This window comes from Notothenia coriiceps, unplaced genomic scaffold (genome assembly GCF_000735185.1).
Source record: "Notothenia coriiceps isolate Sejong01 unplaced genomic scaffold, NC01 NC01_scaffold00035352, whole genome shotgun sequence".
In the NCBI taxonomy this organism is placed as follows: Eukaryota; Metazoa; Chordata; class Actinopteri; order Perciformes; family Nototheniidae; genus Notothenia; species Notothenia coriiceps.
In genome coordinates, this window is record NW_011368053.1 from 224,993 (window position 1) to 244,813 (window position 19,821).

The 19,821-nt window shown below is 40.8% G+C and overlaps 1 protein-coding gene across 3 annotated transcripts; it reads left to right on the forward strand.

The window, feature by feature from the left end:
* Positions 1-6: 6 nt before the first annotated feature.
* Positions 7-19,222, forward strand: rmp24 (ribonuclease MRP subunit p24). Of its 3 annotated transcripts, none has more exons than XM_010791238.1 (6): positions 7-23; positions 182-321; positions 7,252-7,274; positions 7,664-7,884; positions 17,582-17,775; positions 18,096-19,222. In XM_010791238.1, the coding sequence occupies exons 2-6, from the start codon at positions 227-229 to the stop codon at positions 18,256-18,258; spliced, it is 696 nt and encodes a 231-aa protein (XP_010789540.1). In that variant the 5' UTR covers positions 7-23; positions 182-226; the 3' UTR covers positions 18,259-19,222. The 3 variants fall into 3 exon arrangements, with proteins under 3 accessions (XP_010789540.1, XP_010789542.1, XP_010789541.1); XM_010791240.1 differs by having other exon boundaries at positions 8-86; positions 193-321; XM_010791239.1 differs by having other exon boundaries at positions 22-96; positions 193-321.
* Positions 19,223-19,821: the final 599 nt, after the last annotated feature.

The following is a 19,821-nucleotide window of genomic DNA, read 5'->3' on the forward strand; positions in this document are numbered from 1 at the left end:
CCAACGTGGATTTGCAGCAAAAGGTTTATCGAGATTCAAACGTACACATTTTTAACACGTATTGACCACTGCAGCTCCAATAGAGAGTGCGTGAATGTTATGTTATACTCTATTCTCACCTCAGTGGTCACTTTAACGTTTTTCAAAAGACGTTTTACCTATGGTTTTAACACGTTGTTAGTGTCGCTCCAGTTCTCCACGAGCCACTTCAGCACCCTGCATTCAAATGAAGTTTCATCAAGAAGGAAAAACAGTGGACTTCCTGTTGGACGCTTCCTTGCTGTATAAAGAAACATGCCCGGAGCTATCACGGTTCTTACTGTAAGAAACTTTGTTTAAAATCCTACATTAATTTCACTTTCTCAGGTGCTGCTTTCTGTCGTGTATTGTTGTAATGGCAGCATGTAGCCGCTAGGTGGAGGAGCCGAGCAGTGTTAGCTGTGGACCTCCTGCCTGTAACTGTGTTTATATGGACTGCTGGAAACAGTATACTGATATGTTTAATTTTACTAACATTAGTTTATCCCAGAGTGGTGCCTTTATACTTTCTATACTTTATCCTTTTTTAATTCTGTAAATGCTAATAGAGAGAGCCAGTGGGAAAAATAAATGCTCTGATTTAACATTTAACTTTAGATTTCTTACCCTTTTAACTAGAATGTTCCTTTCCTGTTCACTCAGCATATATGGGAGTTAACGCTGAAATAGAAGAACCTTTCTCTAGTTACACACAGTATATTGTGATAATTCATTTTATAGACACTCACAAATTGAATAAAGATAGGTTTAGCAAAATCACACACATTTAGGCTTTTCTTATATTGAAATTGATCATATGTGCTTGGTTTACTAGCATATATTAATGACTGTAACAGACCATCAACAGTATTAGAAAGCATGTAACATATTTATTTGATGCCTAGTGTTACACTTTGTTTCAAGAGACCTGTCAATCAATTAAAGTGTAATAGCATTGCTCTTTTAACCCTTAACCACTGAAAAGCTTACTATGTACAGTTGTTTGAGAACTAGCTTTTTCACCTTTTACATTTTAAATTTGAATATGGCTAGGTAATGTGTCACATGCATATCACTCCTTTTGAAGACTTGCCCATATGAGGATAGCTAACATCCACTTTGTTGTTGGATCATTAGTGACTGATGAACATTCACAGCTTGGTGTATCAGTCTTTTTCCACCTCCACATTAAGTCTGAGTAATATTTGGCTGTTGCTTGATTACTGACTTTTTTCTTTGATGATGCCACATATTATTGTTGTTATACGAAATTATCTTCTTATTGTGAAGCATGGCTGTTTGTTTAGTTCCAGTGGCTATTCCCATTATACGATACAATATACTTTATTGTCCCCGTAAGGACATTTGTTCTGGACTCCGTCCAGCAGTTCCGCATACATGTACATATACAAACATAGTAAACACTATACATACACATCAATTTTGTTTAGCAGCGGCACCATGATCCTCTCAAAACATTTCATGACAATGGATGTCAACGCAACAGACCTGAAATCATTGTTTACCTTTGGACAAGGTTTTTTGGGAACAGGTGTTATTATTGATGTTTTCCAGAGGGTGGGGATGGTGTGAAGATCAACAGATTTTTGAAATATGGGACTCCATGCTGATGTCAGTTCTTCTGCAAATGTGTTGGGGAGGAATGCAGAGATGCCATCTGGCCCTGTGGCCTTCTTAGTACAGGTGTGCTTGAAAAGTGATTGGACCTTTTAAAGGGTCAATCACCACCCTTTCGTCCTGGTCAGTAGCAGAGATTGTCTCTAAAGGCCCTGACACACCAAACTGACACCAAAGAACACGTCCCGACGGAACACGACTGTTGTGTCGCCTCACGTCTCCTGCTTCTTGGCCAACAGTCGCACTGGAACACACCGCAAAGACTTTAGCCGACGGCCAAGTAGCACGTACGAACTGCGCATGCGTGAGTGGCAATAACTCTCCTTACCAGCAGGCAGCGGTGTGTATTCGTCATTCAAAAGAGGCAACAACCGGAAGACAGAGAAGAAGAACAGACTGTGATATAAACAAACAACAAATAGCGTGTGCGTTCCATTTTCACTCTCGTCCATCGAAAACATGTCTCGTGCGGTACTGGAGCTATCAGCCATTGGAGTGTTGCTTGTTGAAGACATTCTTTGTGCCTTCTTAAAGCGTTTGTTTACGTCCCTCACTTCTGTTTCGCTTCTCATGCACTGATTTGCTAGCTGAACAGCCAATCAGAGTGATTTATTTGGCCCGACCCGAAGCATGCGTCGGCCATGAAAGGCTAAATAAGGCGTGTCACGGCCGACGGTGCGGGACACACCAAATTGAGTTTGGGCGACAGGGCACGCTTCGTCGTTCGACTAACGAAAACGGCCGATTTCGGCCTGGTGTGTCAGGGCCTTTAGATGTCTGTACATTCAGAGGAGAAGTCCTGGGTTTCAGATCTCATGTAAAAGTCATTCAGTTCATTTGCTTTTTGCAGGTCATCAGAGGTACAGAGAGTTTTCTTAGCTGGAGTCATATTTGTGATTACTTTCATAGTGTCCCAAAGTTCCTTGGAGTCCATTGTAGAAAAGTTCGGTTCAATAATTTCCTTATGTCTCCTTCTAGCTTCTCTGAGCATGTGATTAAGCTCCTTTTGCACACATTTCAGTTGCGTTTTATCCCGGTTTTTAAAAGATATATTTTTCCGATTGATTACGATTGATTATACGAGCTGGTTGTGCCCAGTGGCTCATGTGCAGTTGAATGGCCTGGGGGATTTTGTGCAGCATGTGTGAGCTATTGCAACTGATGAATTCAATTTAAACGTACTCTTATTAAATCATGTGTATTTTCACAGTGAGTTATATTTCATTGGTGAGGTCACAGCACCTTCCTAACAAGCTTAAACATGTGAACAAAACAGAGAAAGCAAAGTGCTGCCAGCAAAGACACACTTCCTCTTATCGTCGGGTAGGAGAGCAAACAGAACCTCGCCTCTTCTCTTTCATCTTTTGCAAGGTTGCCACAAGGTCTCATAAAAGTCTTTCCCAACTGCCTTTATCTAATAAGCCTCTGGTAGTCAAGTCTTTTCATCCTTATTAGAATAAAACAAAAATAATTGATGCCGGTTCTTAAACTGCGTCATCATTCACAGTTCATTGCTTCAATTTGTTTCTTTGCCAAAGTGTATTTCTCTGATGGCGTGTCCCACACATTGGTGATTATCTTATTGTGAGGAAAGTCAAAGCTGAATGTAATTTCCGGATAAAGCCACTTTAGTCTCTCTAGTGTGTGCCACTCACAGGCGTGTCTGCGTGCTTTTCTCTATCATAATGGATATGGTGTTTTAATCCATTGAAGTGTGTAAAAGTGTGTGTGTGGACTTTGAGTTGGGTTTCAACCATGTCCCCACATCCTCCAGGTTGTTTTCATTTTCACCTGAGCCAGGAAATCTCTGGGCAGAACCATGAATGGAAATCAAAACAGAGGTTTTAACTGTGAAACCCCAAGTCAGGGTCATTTTACGGATGTGTGCGAGGCCAGTGCTATTAAAATACATCGATCTATTCCCCAGATTTCCTGGCTATGGAGGAGCTGTGGTTAAAGAGAACCTTTCGACCACACTTAGCCTAACTCTGACCAGCTGTCTAGCAGGCAAGACACGATTCTCAATGTTTGGACCAGTAGCTCAAAGACCTGGATGGTTTCATGCCAAAGTGCCCGGCAGAGAAGACACAATAAGCAGCCACAGCAAAAACTCAAAGTGTGATGAGCTAATTGAATTTTGAATTTGATCTTTAGCCAGAGTGATAATATGGAAAGCATATCAGGAGGGAAATGAATGTAATGAAATAGAGTCCCAGATTGAGATCTTGGACGCAGTGGATCAGTTAACGGAGGGGAAATGAAAATGTTTTCGTCAGCATTGCTCAAATAGCTGGCATAAGTGTGGAGTGTGTGTTGAAAATGCTTTTAGTCCTAATGAACTGTCTCTCCATGTTCCTCCGGGCCTTTCCAGCGCCTTCTCTTCTCCTGTTATGGTTTTGGTCATGCGTCACTGGAGTGTTTTGGTCGTGGGAGCGCGTCTGCACTCATAGACACTACTACACATATTTGTGGGAGATTGTGTTACTGCCTTCTGCCGCTGTCTTCACCTTCTGGCAGGCTGATTATTAACTAACATGTTTGTGTTTGTGTTTGCATCAGGGCTACAATTGGTTAGTTGTTTTCTCAGTCTTGATTTCAGTACATAAATATTGCCTTGTAGTAAAAGCGTTCATGAAATGATTCCAGGCGAATGTTTGTGACGGCCTGTTTGGTCCTTGTTTGTGAACTGACATGACTTTATTGTGGCTCAAGTTGCCCGACTAGTGAACCTGTTTCCAGTAAATTCATAGTCATAGTTGTTTGTTTGGTAACTGGAACCGGACTGGTCTCATAACCAAAGTATGCAAGATGCCTGCTTGACAAACACAAAGTTACTCAACTATTAAATAGCCTCAAGTGTTTTTGTTCAGCATTAAGCCCAGTTACATGCACTCTCAATAGAGACCATAACATCATCTTATATTACCAATAAATCAATTATAATCTAATATTAGCCAATAGTATTGGAGTTCTGATACCAGTAGAGGTCTGTGTTCAGTGAGCAATATTTAAAGCAGAGTAGGGCTCCAACTTTGTATTGATTATTTTTATTATCAAATGTTTTGACAGTTTTTTCTGAAATAATGTCACGTAAAATGTCAGAAAATAGTGGAAGAAATATCATTATGGTTTCCCAAAGCCCAGGTGGGGTGTTCCAATCCTATCCTGAACCATGCTGTCAGGCGGTCCTCCTATGTTGTTTTTACTTTCACAAAGATAATGCTACATGAATATGTTTGGCAGGTATAGTGTTTAATATGTGTACCTCAGTTTCTTAGGTATAAGTTTAATGTGGAAGCTTGCTAATATTTGCTAATAAGCACAAAAAAGTACAGTTGAGGTCAATGTGAATGTAATTCGTTTTGCAGGTATGTCGTCATAAACCCAAGTATATTAGGTACATTACAATCTTGCCCTTATGTTGGCTATAGCTTAAAAATAACCAAACTTAACTTGAAATAAATTATTCAATCAAGGGGCAATTATTACTTTTGTCAACATCTTTTGAGACATGGTAAATACTTTGTGTTCCTCGTGTCTTACAGCCCCTCTCCGCTACGTCTACACACATGAAAGTGACTCTAGACTGTAAGAAACCTGCTGGCCTCTTTCTGTCACTTCCAGCTGTTTAATAGGAACACTGCCAGACTATGCTGTAGTAGGATACAATATGTAGTGTTCACTAATTGTTGCTGAACACACCTCTAGCCGAGCCTGGCTGTTTGGGTCGAAATATTTTTGAGTTAAGAGCCTAATTATAGTTTTTCTTTTTTTAAATACAGCAGCAGTAGCACTGTTACCCTGATGGTAGCAATAACATGTTCACACTGATTTTCATTGTGTGCTTTACCTCAGCTAGCCTTCTGTCTCTAATTACATTATTACATTGTAGCCAACTCCCCCCCCCAACCCTTTGGCATCTTTAAGTATCACTTTATGGCATTTCCCAGTTATCAACAGTTCATGTGTAGGTCCCATATCTCCAGTCACCACAACTAAGTGTGCCCTTAAAAGGAGATGCATGACAAGTATGATAATTAGACCGGGGCAATGGAAGAGTTTCTTTGCGGCGTGCAGTTCCTGAAAGCTGGTTTATCACTAGAGCAGCGGAAGGAGAGGTTATGGGAAAACAAAATCTGAAAAGTCCTCACAGTGGAGTCATCAGTGGTTTATTCACAGCCTTGTCAGAGAGTTTGCTCCGTCAGTAGCATGAAGAATGTGTCCTTTTATGAAGTGTTTCTCAGTGTACAATTTCTGATTATTCCTGATGCAACTACCTCAGGAAGTGGCAGACATTTATATAAGCCAAAAAAGAAGAAAAGCTTTCTCAGCGACCATCAAAAGTGTTTTTGGGGAATCTTTTGAGGCCTGTGAGTTGTTATCCATCCTCTGCGGAGCCACAATGCACCACGCCAGCCTCGAACAACTCCCCTTCCTTTCCAGGGTTTTCCTCAGGGCTTCTATATAATATGACAGTTTTAAGTCACTGATTATTAAATTGTGGTGGATCGTGCGACGGTGACTCAGACTGTGTGAAAAGTGATGACAGATATGTAGTAATCCTTCTCCACCCACTTAACGTCATACAATACAATGCGCCATCTCAAATGTAGGGTGGTTAAGAAGGCTAGTGGAGAGCGTCAACAAAGCGCTGACAGCACACGCAGCTGCAGTCAGTGGGTCAACTCCAGATTAAAGTCGACCCCCCGCCCCCTCCTCCTCTCCGTGAACAGTCAGCCCCCTTTTCCTCCCACACGTGCAGCTGGACAGTACATTTCCTCTCATTGATTCAAGCCCAGGGCTAATTTTGTGGGACTTAGCAGTAGCTTAGTTTGAATATTTGCAGGAATATCTCATCGCATGCTTTCCAAAGTTGAAGGCAGCCTAGTGGTCAACGGGTAGCTCTGTAGTGGGGGGGGAATCAAATGGTGTGGACATTTGCCCTGTATTGTTTTGGACAGGCCGGATGCTCTCCACATTGCTAATGGGAAGATTTGTTGGTCACAAGCTGTTTTCCAATGTGTTTATTTTCATGTATTTTAACAGCATTGTTAACTGTCAGTTCCTTTCAGCAGATTCATAAATTGAAAGCTACGTGGAACTAAATTATTCCAAATATCCTTTCCCTATTACATTACCTTGTTAACAGTGTGAAAGGCTGTTATCAAATTGAAAAGGGCATTTTTTAATAAACACATTTGCATGTTGACTTATATTTAAATGCTTTTCCCTAGAGAACCAAAAACTTTTTAAATATAACTTTTACTTTATAATTATCTTTTACTAATGGTTTTTACAGGGTCGTGTAGAAGGCCAGTTGACGAAACAACAGCCAATTTGAATTAATTCAAAAAATTCTTTATATTTGTTCTTTATAGTAAAAATGCTATATACAAAAAGATATTAAGATGAAATACAAAATCTAAATAAAAAGAGGTTTGTCCCACGTGTCTGGTGTACTATTACAATGCTGTGTTAATTTAAATGTAAAAAATCATATAAAACATGCTGAAAAAATTAAATTACAGTATTCTTTTCTGGTATAAAAAGCATCCGTTCAAAATATCTAATCTTGTCTCTTTTTTTCCTCCCTAGGCAGTGTCCTGTGAAGGCTAATGGTAAGTAAAACACCTCCTGGATGAATCTGACTTCTGAATTACAATGTTTGTTCTGTTTTAATTTCTGCATGTTTTCATGAGTGATGCCCGGGACTATAATAGCTACAAACAGCTGAATGCAGCAGTAAGTGGAACCTTGTCACCAGCTTGTCTAGGTTGATAAATCTCACTTTACCCACAGCCAAACACACCAAGTCAGCCAGATGTAGCAGTCTGCCTGGTGGGAACAGTCAACACACACACACACACACACACACACACACACACACACACACACACACACACACACACACACACACACACACACACACACACACACACACACACACACATCAGTAGGTAGGGGTGCTATTTAGTGTTCACACTGTCTCTCTCTCTCTTTTTCTCAGAACAACGGAAGCACGGTCCCTCCCCTCTGCTGCAGGATACCTCCGTGTGTCAGTACTGTTATCAGTGGCTGCATCCGAACAATTACCGGATGCGACTTCGACCAAAACGGCGTCCGTCGGCACGGGTGCAGAGTGTCCTGCGCAGGAAGGCCCGGGGCAAACGACTCAGCCTGATGCAGAAAGATTTGCTGCAACGCTTCCAAAAGTCCTCCTCTGTACTGGTGAGAACACAAAGCACTACAACTCTGCAGAACACTCAGTTATGTATTGTACTGCACTGCAGCATAGTGTCCTTGCAGAGAAACACAGGGGCATGTTCCTTAATTGTATCCTCAGCTGCAGTGGTGTTGAACTAAGTTAAGAAGACTCTTTGACCTAAAATCAAAAATCATATCCCAGGGGTGCAACATTTCTTATAGAATCATTGATTATCGTGACAAAACAAGCCCTACATTGTCTCCTAATGTATTGTCTCCAGGCGTTGTTGCTATTTAGATTTATGGACTCATTCGTATTCATTCCACAGAAAGTGCCTGGTTTCATTATGGGGCTCCACTCATCATTGCAGTCTTTCTTTACAGTGGTCCCATTATGCTTAACTGTAAGATAACTAATGTTTCCAGACAGTGCTTTGTCAACACTCAGCCTGCTCCCTCCCACAGCCCTATAAAGTGTTGCAGTATTCCCTTTTGACTGCCCTCTTAATGGATGGCACCAGAATGGAAATCTTTTTTATTAGGGCCAGCACTCACCCACTCTACTAATAAGGACATTGGTTGTGGAGTTTGTGGTGATAGGGTCATTCCCCCCCCGACATCAGAGAGCACTGATAAGAGAGAATCAGTGAAGAGCTGACATCAGCCCTAATGAAGAGCTCTAGTGGAAATGCTGCTGCCTCATTAAAATCCGTTTGGGTTCATTTAACATGCAGGTGTTCATGCAGGCACTGTGAGCCCACAATCCAGTATATCAGCTGACTCTGAGGGCAAAGAGGAAGACAGACGGAGAGAGGGAGCATGCTTAACAAGGGAAGAGAGAAAAGTGGATGAGAATAACAAAGGAAACATAAAGGGTGAAGAAAGGAAAAAGTTAGAAGGCAGATAAGAGAGCTGAACAGAAGAAGTCAAATGATGGACTGTAAGAGAAAAAGTAATCTTGTAACACAATGTTGGTTTAAAGAAGTGGCTATGTGCGTATTCCTGTTCTTCTTTTGTGGACTGGAGTTAAGGTCAAATCAAGGTCTGATAGGGAAGTCATCTGGACAAAAAAAGATTTGAGAAAATATTTACATTGAGGATGTATTTCAGCAAATAACATATTTCCAGTAATACACAGTTAAAATGATAATTACGTTTTACAGAGGCCCCAGATTACCCTAAATATAATGATATAGCTACAAAGCATTTTGTTAGACACCCCTGTGCTGTAGAATTAACATTGAATCTTGAAAAGCAATATAATAGTGCGTACATTTGCCCTGTTAGCAGTTTTAGGGCATATGTCACTCCTTGGCAGTTCTAGTGTTAAATCGGTGTGGCTTAGTCAAACGTAACTGTGTAGTCCCCTGAAGGCCTCTCTACAGAAACACATCCGGGACTGAGCACCTCTCCTCTTACGTATTTGTAAACAATGTTTTCGTCATGACTTCATCATTGCATTACTTCCTAGTAAACCAATACACCCTGAGCTTGTGCTCTGAGGTATTTTTACCCTCTGTTTGCTCGGGTCACTTGACTGTCATGTACTCGGGGTTCAAGGGGCAACGAGTTCTGCAGTGGTGTGATAGTGAGCCCTCAAAATGCAGAGCGGTGAGATAAGAGGAGGAATGTGGACTGCTTTCCTATCGTTGTCTCCGTGGCTGTTTGCTGATGAACAGAGCACAACAAACCAGACATGGAGAGGAGCCTGAATGAGATCCACTCATCTCCTTTTAAAGAAGCAAGCGCGGGGTAGTTGGGATGACTGGATAAGCCAATGTATAAGAATTTATTTTTTTTAAATCGTCAAAGTTGTTCTTTACAGTCTACAATGTCCACAGACTTGAGAATGCTTTCAGTAACATAATGTGCCGCAGCGACCATGAACCCTTAATAATATTCTTTCTTTGTTTTATTCTTGTATTGTTTTATTACCTTGTGCTTGAGTCGAGTGTTTTGGCTGTGTACACATAGTGTTCTGCCCTTCCTACTGTTAGTCACGTTACATCTACAGGAAGTAGTGGGAGATTTATTGGAAGAATAATCAAAACATGCTGTTCTATAAATGTCCCATTCATGCCATGTTGTGTGCAGGACGAAGCTATCGTTTATTCAGAACAAGGCATGAGTATTTGCAGAAATCCATGTTTGCTTGTGTTCTCAGTCTTTTTCCAAGTGTCAAAACAGTTCTGTGGAATCTTTTATAGGAGGGGTTTTCGGAAATTTTGAAGAGCTAATTGTTATTATGATTGTTTTTTTTTGTAATCTATTTTGATTAGTTTAAGTAGTTACTCCAGGCCAAGTTGCATTATAAAGTATTTCAAGCTTTTGTGAGTAAACTGTAGTCTTCCCAACTGTTGGGGAAATATTTTCCAAGGTCCATAACTTTGACCCAGTTTATCAGTTCAAACTGTCCTGACTGAGCACACGCACCTGTAGCCTTGGCTGCTGTGCTCTCAGTGTTCTTTCTCCCTGTTCCTGCCTGTTGGCGTCAGCTGATAGAGGTGTTATCATTCTATCTTGTTATGCAGCATGTTGATTATTCTCTCTGAACTAGCTAAATACATGGGTCTGGGGTAGAGTTCTTCAGAATTGACGTGGCAACTCTACCGTGAAGTCAGAACCTCTGGCTCTTGGACTTGTGATGTGAATTCTCCGGCCGAAGCTCCTATAATAAACCATCAGTGTTTGACATCAAAGCTCCTGCTCTTCCCGTGTCTCCTTCATGAGTCGGTGACTCCCACTGCATTGCTACACAGACGTTTCCCCCACACCAACAATATGTGTAGTACTGTAATAGGGATATCAATGTTAACATATCCCTGCCTGAACAAAAATAAAGCATGCACATGACCAGTATAATGTTCCCCTTCATACACATAGGTGGTGTGCCGTCCCTCGGTGTGTAAATCCCCTTCATTTCACACCATACTGCTCTCCCTTTAGATGTATGTATGTGTGTCGCCCACTGGGTGGGATGTCATATGCTTTCCTCGGCTCTGTGAAGCGGTGTCTTTAGAGGTATTGTAAATCCTCCGTGTTTATGCATGCTGGGCAGGTTATCTAGCAATGGCTCTGGAAGTACGTTGGATTGTAGCTCCACCAGAGAAGCAGAGACCCTAAATGGAGCGAAACATACATGCACACGTCTCCTCCTCTGTCCTTCTGTTCTTCTGTTCTTTCTTCGTGAGCCTAGATTTATGCTTTCCAGCGGAGTTGTTTGTTACAAAAATATGTAGTTCAGGTCTTTCCTGAACATGTACAATATTGTTGTTTTATATGGGGAATTTATGCCTTGTTTTTAACTCAACAGTTACTTACTTTGGCAATAAAAAGTGATGCTAGTAGCTCCCGGAAGAATAACTATTTTAGTTTTTACAAGAGGACTGAATATGTTTACTGAATGTGTAGTCACGATGCCTTCTAAACAAGTGTTGTAAAAACAACACTCGAAACCCTTGATGGAGAACAACAACAACCCTTGTAAAACAACACTTGTTTTTCTCTGAAAACAACCTTTGCTTTCAGAATAACAGATAAACCAGGCAGGAAAAAAATAAATCGACAGTACGTAAGAGGTTGAAAAACCTTTCCCTTTTCCCGTAAGGGCCATTTCTTCCTGACGTAAGTCAACTCTCTATGTGTGATTCATGTCACCACTTCTCTGACCTCACTGGCCACCTCTCATGCTCTCGTTCACTCTTCTTCTGTTGTGTTTTACCTCAACTCTTCTACCTGACCGCCCCTCTCACATTAATCTTAAACTTGCTTCTCTCCTCCTTCCATTCTTGGCCATCTCTTCACCACATCCCTCTGTCATTTGTATCTTTCCTGGAGTTATGTTGCTGGAGAATGTGCCTCATAGGGGGATGACAGGAACCAGGAGACAGAGATGTCTGGCTCTTTCTTCGCCTCTGTTTTCTCTCAGGGAACACCAAAAGCTCTGCCGAGGGTTTGGAGGCCTCGACGTTGGGCAGGGAGTGACAGGATGACAAGATGGGGACATGTTTGGGAAAAGAAAGGCCAGGAGGGAATCTGCAGCAGTGCTCGTGGCCTTGAGATACAAACACAGGAGACTTGCTGGAAAGAAGACACTCACTCATGTCTCACGTGTTTAGCGATTTAACAAAGTCTACATAAAGTATTTTAAGCAAGTTAACACAAACACAAAAGCGGCAGCAGTCCAGCTGGGACTGTCATGATTCCTTGGAAGGCTTCACACACACACAAGCCTTGCATAGTGAAGTGCGCATTGGTGTTGTTTTTTTGTCTTAGGCTAGGATCAGTTTCTGATCTCCGCTGTCATCACGTCTGTAACCCAGCTTAAGACTTGTTGCAGCTCCAGAACAACAAGTCATCTGTCAATAATCCTGTTCAATGAGTTGCCTAGTCACTATTAAAAGCCTGCTCTCTAACTTGGAAATGGCTCCTATAGGCTCTAATGTGAGTTGGCATAGGTGTCAAGGTTTGGAAGCCGCCACTCTTTGGTTTTCTGATCCTCACTTAGCAATATATTTACAGTATATTGCTCCTGTAACTGATTCTGACTGCATGTAAGAACAATATTGTCATTCAACACATATCTGCTGTAAAGCCACACTTGTTCCATTAGTTTCCTTTTATATTGTCCACAGAGGAGCTCCAAATCTAACAGCTACACCCTGAAGCACAGCTGCTCCACCCAGGGACAGATGCATAAAACCGTGGCACCACTAAAATTGTGGACCAACAAATAATATACAAACCAAAATATGCATATGCATTATTTATGTCTTTTGTTAGACACACACACACACACACACACACACACACACACACACACACACACACACACACACACACACACACACACACACACACACACACACACACTTTTAACCTTTATGTAAGTGTGTTGAACCCAGTGACAGAATACACCAGGCCTTTAGGGGTACGTTTACAGATTTAGAACAAACAAGTTCAGAATGCCCTGGAAAAATGCCGCACAGGTAATATTTAACACATTTCTTTGTTCTGAAAGTTCTTCTCAGGATATTTACTGATAGGATGTTATCAGGCATTTTCCACAGTGAGATATCACTGATTTATTGCCTCCCAGATGTTCATTCAAAAACTCATGATTTACTAAAGCATTTTGAAAAACCCTATTTTATTTGACCCGGCTACTTTATCCGACTTGACTGTGCCATACATCTTCATTTAAAACGTAGATATCTTCCCTCCAGCCTTTGCTATGGTTTGTTTTGAGGCAAACCTGCTGTACGTGACCTTTATCCAAACAAAAGAGACACAACAGATATAGAAACAGATATGACTTACTTTTATAAATATCAGTGTTTGGTATGGGGTGTCTCGGTGTGTTTACCGTGCAGCCTGCCTCCAGACACTGTGCCTAAGTGGCTGCCTGCAACACCACGGCCGGCCTCGTATTGATCCCCAAGCTGCTCTCCTGCTCTCGGCTCTATGGTGTTGTATTGATGTGTTCTCAAATCACTTTCACTCACACACTGCGTGTAGATATGTGTGCTTTAGATCACACGCTTATCGAGCCTTTAGAAAACTCTGCCACGACAAATATTCAATTAAAAGGCGCTTTTAGGCCCTGAATTCTGTCACTCACTGTTACCCTACTCATATATTGCTCCTGGCTGGTATGAATCAACCCAACCTGACCCCCAGCCACAGAGAGTGAAAGGCAGGAAGGGAGGTATTTATGGAGCAGGGGCTATTAATAGAAGAAAGGGTGGAATGGATTTATGTGGGGTCTGTGTGTGTTTGTAACCCTATTTGGCACGCAACTTTTCTTTTGATTCCCAGAGCCAATGTTACATGCAAGAGTGGTCATACGCTTTAAGCATGCATGTCACAGGGTGGCAGAAATATATACAGACCTGGCATGTTCTAGACAGCGGAAGCAATGATTTCTGTGTTCATAAGTTCAGATGTATCCTCTGAAGTGTCTCTAATCTTCTTACCTGACACAACATCTGATTTCCCACGTGGCCAGCTGGGCACAGCTTTAGCTACATGAGACAAAGCTGCAAAATCTCATAGAGTTGTTGTGTTGTGAGATATCTTGGACTCTTTTGTTCCTCGTACTTGTTTCCCTGTGCGTTCAGGTACACTTACATGGGATGCATGTCTTATTTTAAGGTTTATAAATCAAAGTGTTGCTGTTGATTGGTCGGCATGCTGGAAAGCCTTGACTGCCTAAAAAACATTCGCTCACACCAAGAGATGTATTATCTCTTTATAATGGATTTTGAAGTGGGCTAGTTAGCGAGGTATATATACGATTTCATGCTGTTTTCATTTTAGGATTCAAGGGATGAACAGCACATGCTGGTATTTCGCACACCTTGCATCATTATTTCAAAGGTCGTCACGCCCTGTGTGTAAAGGGCAATTACCATTTAGCTCTGGAACAGACCTTTACTATTATCCCCATGTGTAGGGGATGAAGATTAAATGTATCTGTGACTTTTTCTTTCTGTAGAAGCACTGTTGGATTGCCATGGATTCACTTTACAGAAGTCTTTATTCTGTTAACGTTTTTTTTTCTTGGAGCCTGTTATATCAGTGCTTCGGAGCAAGTCACTTCAAACATGTGGGGCTACTAGTGGTACACGAAACAGCAGCAGGTCATTCTTGATGTAAACATCCATCTGCAGGTGTCTGCTTTTGTTTGTTTCACTTCACTATGGCGCTCACACTCCTGTCCTCTAAGCTGGTGTTTCTTTGCTTTCAGCTGATAAGTCATCTGAGTTCAAACAAGTACAATCTAAGCCTAATGCCACAGCTCCATTCATAACCTGTAAACAAACAGTTCTTGTTCGAGTATTGGCTACCAGTTTCCTGTTGATATTTGATCAGATGGCACTTTAATGATCTGCTGGAGGAAATTGGGTAATTGCAGCAGGAAATAACAGGTGGTAGTGAGGAAAGGGTTGTAAATGAAAGTAAACACAGTGGACTGCTCATCACAACAAATACAAATAAGTTGAGGTGAATAGACAAACAGGAATGAGGGGGAAATCTGAGCTATGCATTTGCACATGTTTGAATAGCTGCGTTGCTGCATGGATTTGACCCAAAGAAAAGCCTGCTGACAGTTTGTTCCCGTATGATGTGTTTTTAACAGCTTTACCATCTCCAGCTAAAATGATCTTTAGTGGATTAAAAACAGCTTAATCTGCACCGTCAACATAGCTGCTTTGAGTTTTTACGACTTGTTCTTCACAACGATTGTAATCACAAATGGTTTGCTAAGTTCAGAAGAGTTGTTTTAACTTTGGAAGCGATAAATAGTTTGATGAATAGGCTTCTACCGCTACATGTTCTCTTCCAGTATGAAGCTTCATCTACTGAAAGAAAGGTTTGCCTATTTAGGAGTTAGAAATACATTTGTGATGACATCAGTATTCAGTTATACCTTTTTTAATATGAGGGAAAAATAAAATGTAGACAAGTCTATCACCAGCAAACGTTTCTTACAATGATCACAATGTCCTTATTATACTTTACATCAGCTTTGGGTCATTCATCCAACGTTATTTAAATAGCTTCATTCATACATCAATGACAACTCCAAGTGCTGAACATTCAAAAATAAAATGTTTTATGGTTTAAAAATATATTTATTTAAATGAATACAAACATTTAATGACTGAACATATAATAAAACTAATAACAGGATAAATAGCAGGTTAAAAAAATGTGTTTTTCTTTTAAAGATATCCTCACCCTGCTTCTTTTATATGTGTGCAGCAATGTTAATAACGTAATATATATTTTGGAAATGTATACAAGTAGGAATCCTTCCAGGAGTCCAGTTTGTGTAACAGCTTCATCACTGACGGAGCAGCAGAGTGCCGGCTGTCCCACAGAGCAGTCGACCCTTCCTATTGGTCAGCACTCTTCTGAGCCCCGCCCCTCTGCAAAGATAGGTGGGTCAGTTGCTGGGCTGGTCTTTATAAAGCTGGACATGCATGCTCGTTTAGCAAACACTTCACACAAGTTCGAATAGAAAGACAGAGGAACTCATTACTCCCGCTTCATAGAAACCCAACTCTCGGACACCTGTCAGAATCTGAAATGGCTACCTTCGTGTCGGTGAGTTTTCCATCGCTTCAGCATTCAGGGCTGTCAACAGCTTGGCTCACACTTGCTGACCTCTTGGTCTCTTTTGACCTGTTTGAATCTTGTGCAATTTTGGAGGGCTTGTGTCAAAAGTGGGATTTAAGTTTCTACAGGTTACAAGTAGAGTTGCAGAACAGCCATTAACTCTTTGTCCTGCATTTTTCTACAGTGAGGAAAGGACACTTTTTCAAGAGCTTTGTTATTTGCTAGAGTTTGTTTAATATTCTGCAGCCCTGTAGCTTGCACTTGCGCTCATCACTGAGAAGATTTGATTGCCTCCTAGTTGCTATTGTCGCTTGATCTTATAGTTGCATCTTAGTTGTAAATCTGTGGCTGAAAGTAAAGGACTCTTTGTGGCAATAACCATAGCTGCTGTTTTTATAATGTTTTTAGTTTTCTTTAGTTTGTCTCAGTCATATTGTAGCTACATGCACGTTCTTTTTTTAATTTATTGGGTTAGTCAGGAGTCTGGAATGCCAATTACCATCTTTAAGCATGAGGGTCTCATGAGCAGCTGGGTCTCGTCACTCTCATAAGTGTCTGAGCTCTTCGCCAAATATAAGGTGTTGTGTAATCTGTGTTAGGAAATTGCTTGGAATGTTTCGTGTAAGGCGCAGTTAAGTGTGACTGACGTGCTAACGTAATTCATGTAAAAAAAATGGCGTGTAGAGATTAAAGTTGCAACAGACAACTTTTCAGCTTTCCCCCATGTTGGCACCGCTGCCAGAGAGACATGATTCAAAAAGAGCAAGAAACACTTTCCTGCTCAGAGTAATCGCCATCCACTGCTCTCCTCTTGTTTACCTACTTTTGGAGCTTGTATTCATTTGATTATTTGAAAAGAGTAGGAAACATTTTTGCATAGTGAAGGAACCAATCTATCATTCACTATCCATTACACTCGGCAATCAAAATTAACTTCATAATGATAATTTTTTGTGGTGCATCTTTTGCAAATTTTAGCAAAAGATGCACCACTCTATTTTAACTTAAACTTAAGAAGTTGGCTGACAGCTGTTAAAGCACCTATAGCTTGAATAGGTGAAACTGCCTGGCAACAGCCCCCCCCCCNACCCACCCACCTCCCCTCTCAAAGGCTAAGTCAAGGTTTCCCATCCCGCCTTAACTAATCCAGCTATTTTAATATCTGTACAAACATTGAAAGGTATGATAATATTTGGGATGATTGGCAGGACCAATGGGAAGAGCCTCAGCTGTCAAGCAAATCATTTTCAAAATTGTTACACGTCATGAATTTACTTCCTGGACCCCACAGTGAACTATTCCTATGTGTCTGATGTCTGTGAGGCTTTAGGCTGCTCATTGTCCCGGGGTGGGCTTTCTGTTGCTGCGATCAATCCAGACTAAGTCGCAATAAGCTCTTATGTGTCCCACAGAAATACAGGTAGATGTGGCTGTACTGGCTTTATCTTCCCTCACTTAGAATGACATCAGTTGGTAGATAAACTGCTATCATACAACAACAGCTGATATGCCTTCACCTGGGAACCTTATTATATTTGAGAGGAATTTGTATTCAGGCCATGCAATATTAATGAATATGTTCCTTTTCTCTCCCCAGATGGCAACCTGCCACACTTGCAATCAAACGTCCAGACACAGAGGAATGAACAGGGAGTTTTTATCTGGCCTTGCGAAGACCCACAGCACGCCAGGGAGCGTGGGCAAATACAAGACCCCCCAGTTTACTCACAGAGCCAACATGCCTACCCCCAAGACTCCCGGCAAAGACAAGACACCTGTTCGCACACCTAGGTAAGTTATTTTAAGGTGGATCTTATTAATATCCTCAGAGCTAAAAGTTTAGGATATAACCTTCCTCGACTAAACTTGTTTGGTGTCACAGACATTCGAGAGGATGCTGTGTCAGGCCCATTAGTTTTTTGAATGATTATGTTTCATAAAGAGAACTGCAGCTAGCTGTAAGGGTGCTACGTGCTGGTATCCATGCTTGCCAGATCATATACTTTTTGACGCACACTTTTAACTTTTCCTGCCGACCAACAAAATCTCAGATTTCTCTAATTTACCTCTTCTCTCCTCTCCCTTTCCCAACTTTCTCCTTCTCTCTCCAGGTCTTCCAGCTCTTCTAACACCCCAGGGTCAGGCTCATCTGCCCCCAAGACTCCCTCTAAACCTAAGAATTGGGTTGTGCAGCGTCTCAGCAAGATACTCATGCGAGAAGACAACCCGGGCAAGAAGAAGGGGGGCTTGAAAGATTTTCTCTCCTCACTCTGATCGTCTCTTTTGTCTTTTTGTCGACTCTTGAAAAAACATGGGGTAAGACCCACGTTTGTAACCCGTTAACGCCAAAGGGAAACTTTATTTTCCGAGCCGGTGTGTGAAGGGTTACAGTCTGCCTACCAACACAACTATTGCCGGGCTGTTTGGAATGGCACTCCTGGTATCCTGAATGTATCAACTGGGATCTCTGGTTGGCTATTTCAGCTTTGCATCAGGGTTATTGCTGAGCCAGTTGGAGGAGAATGCTTTTATTCTAACTCAGCACATGTCGCTTAAAATCTCCTAAACTGGGGATGTTATTTTAAGGGCAATGTTTGAGGAATTATTCAGTATTTATCAAATAGCTTAAAACCCACAGGAACTGTGGTCTGTGGGTGGAGTTTGGCATGGGAAGCTGGTTTACATGCCAATATCTTTTTTTTTCAATTAAATATGTATATAATACATATATATATATAAAACTGTTTCGTATTCATGTTTACTTGATGTCTAATATTTTGTATTTGAATGTATTTACTTTCTTTCTTTTGTATCCAGTGGGGAGATGTTAAGTATATACTTGACAAATGTATATGTCAATGCAAATGCATGACATGATAGGAACTGTGCACCTGTGTCACCAGGGAAGATGTTTGTAATTATCATCTGACATGGGACTCATAACTTGCTGTTTACATTGAATAGGCACTCTGCCTTAACCTGTACAGAGAGACTTACAGACAATCAGTATTGTCAATGCTTAACATTTTATTTTAATATTTTCTTTGGTAACATGTTTTTGAAAGGTTACTCTTTTCATCTTTTTGTAAAGAGCAGGGATTTGGATACATCTTCTTTTGTCGTACTGCCTGATTACCTTTTCCATTAGCTGTTGAATGTACAGTATGTATTTGAATCCTGAAATACCTCACATTTGTATTCCACCTACACTGTGAATCACTCAAATAAAACCATCTTAGTCTGAAACCTTTTCCAATTTTCTGTGAAATGAGTGCTAGAAAATGTATTTTACTGCAGCTTCAGTCTTACAGAGTTTATATTAATGTCTCTGCAGATATAGATGTAAGGCTATAATTAATCCAGCTGCATGTACTTGGGGTATATGGGGGGTTTTTACACTTACACATCTATATTACTATCCAAGAAAATTATTGTGCAAAATATGTAAAAGAAAACCATACAAACCTAAATTAAAGTAGAACAATTTACATATAAATCTAATGAAAGTACAAGCAAAAAATGACTTGTACATCATTAATAATTATATACTATATTATACTATACTATATATATACTGGCAAGTTATTTGTGAATTAGCCAATGGATCAATAAAGTCATAATTTTAGTGATAATAAAAATGATTGTTGTAAATGTAGTAAATGGCCACAAATTAAAATGTTCAAGTACAAGTACCTCAATATTGTACAGTACACTTCTTGAGTAAATCTACTGTTACTTAAAGGTATGGTAGGTAAGAATGGAGAAACCAGCTCGAGTGCGCTTGAAAAAATCTGCCCTTTCCTTCAGACTTCCTTACAGAGCCTCTCCTCCAACATA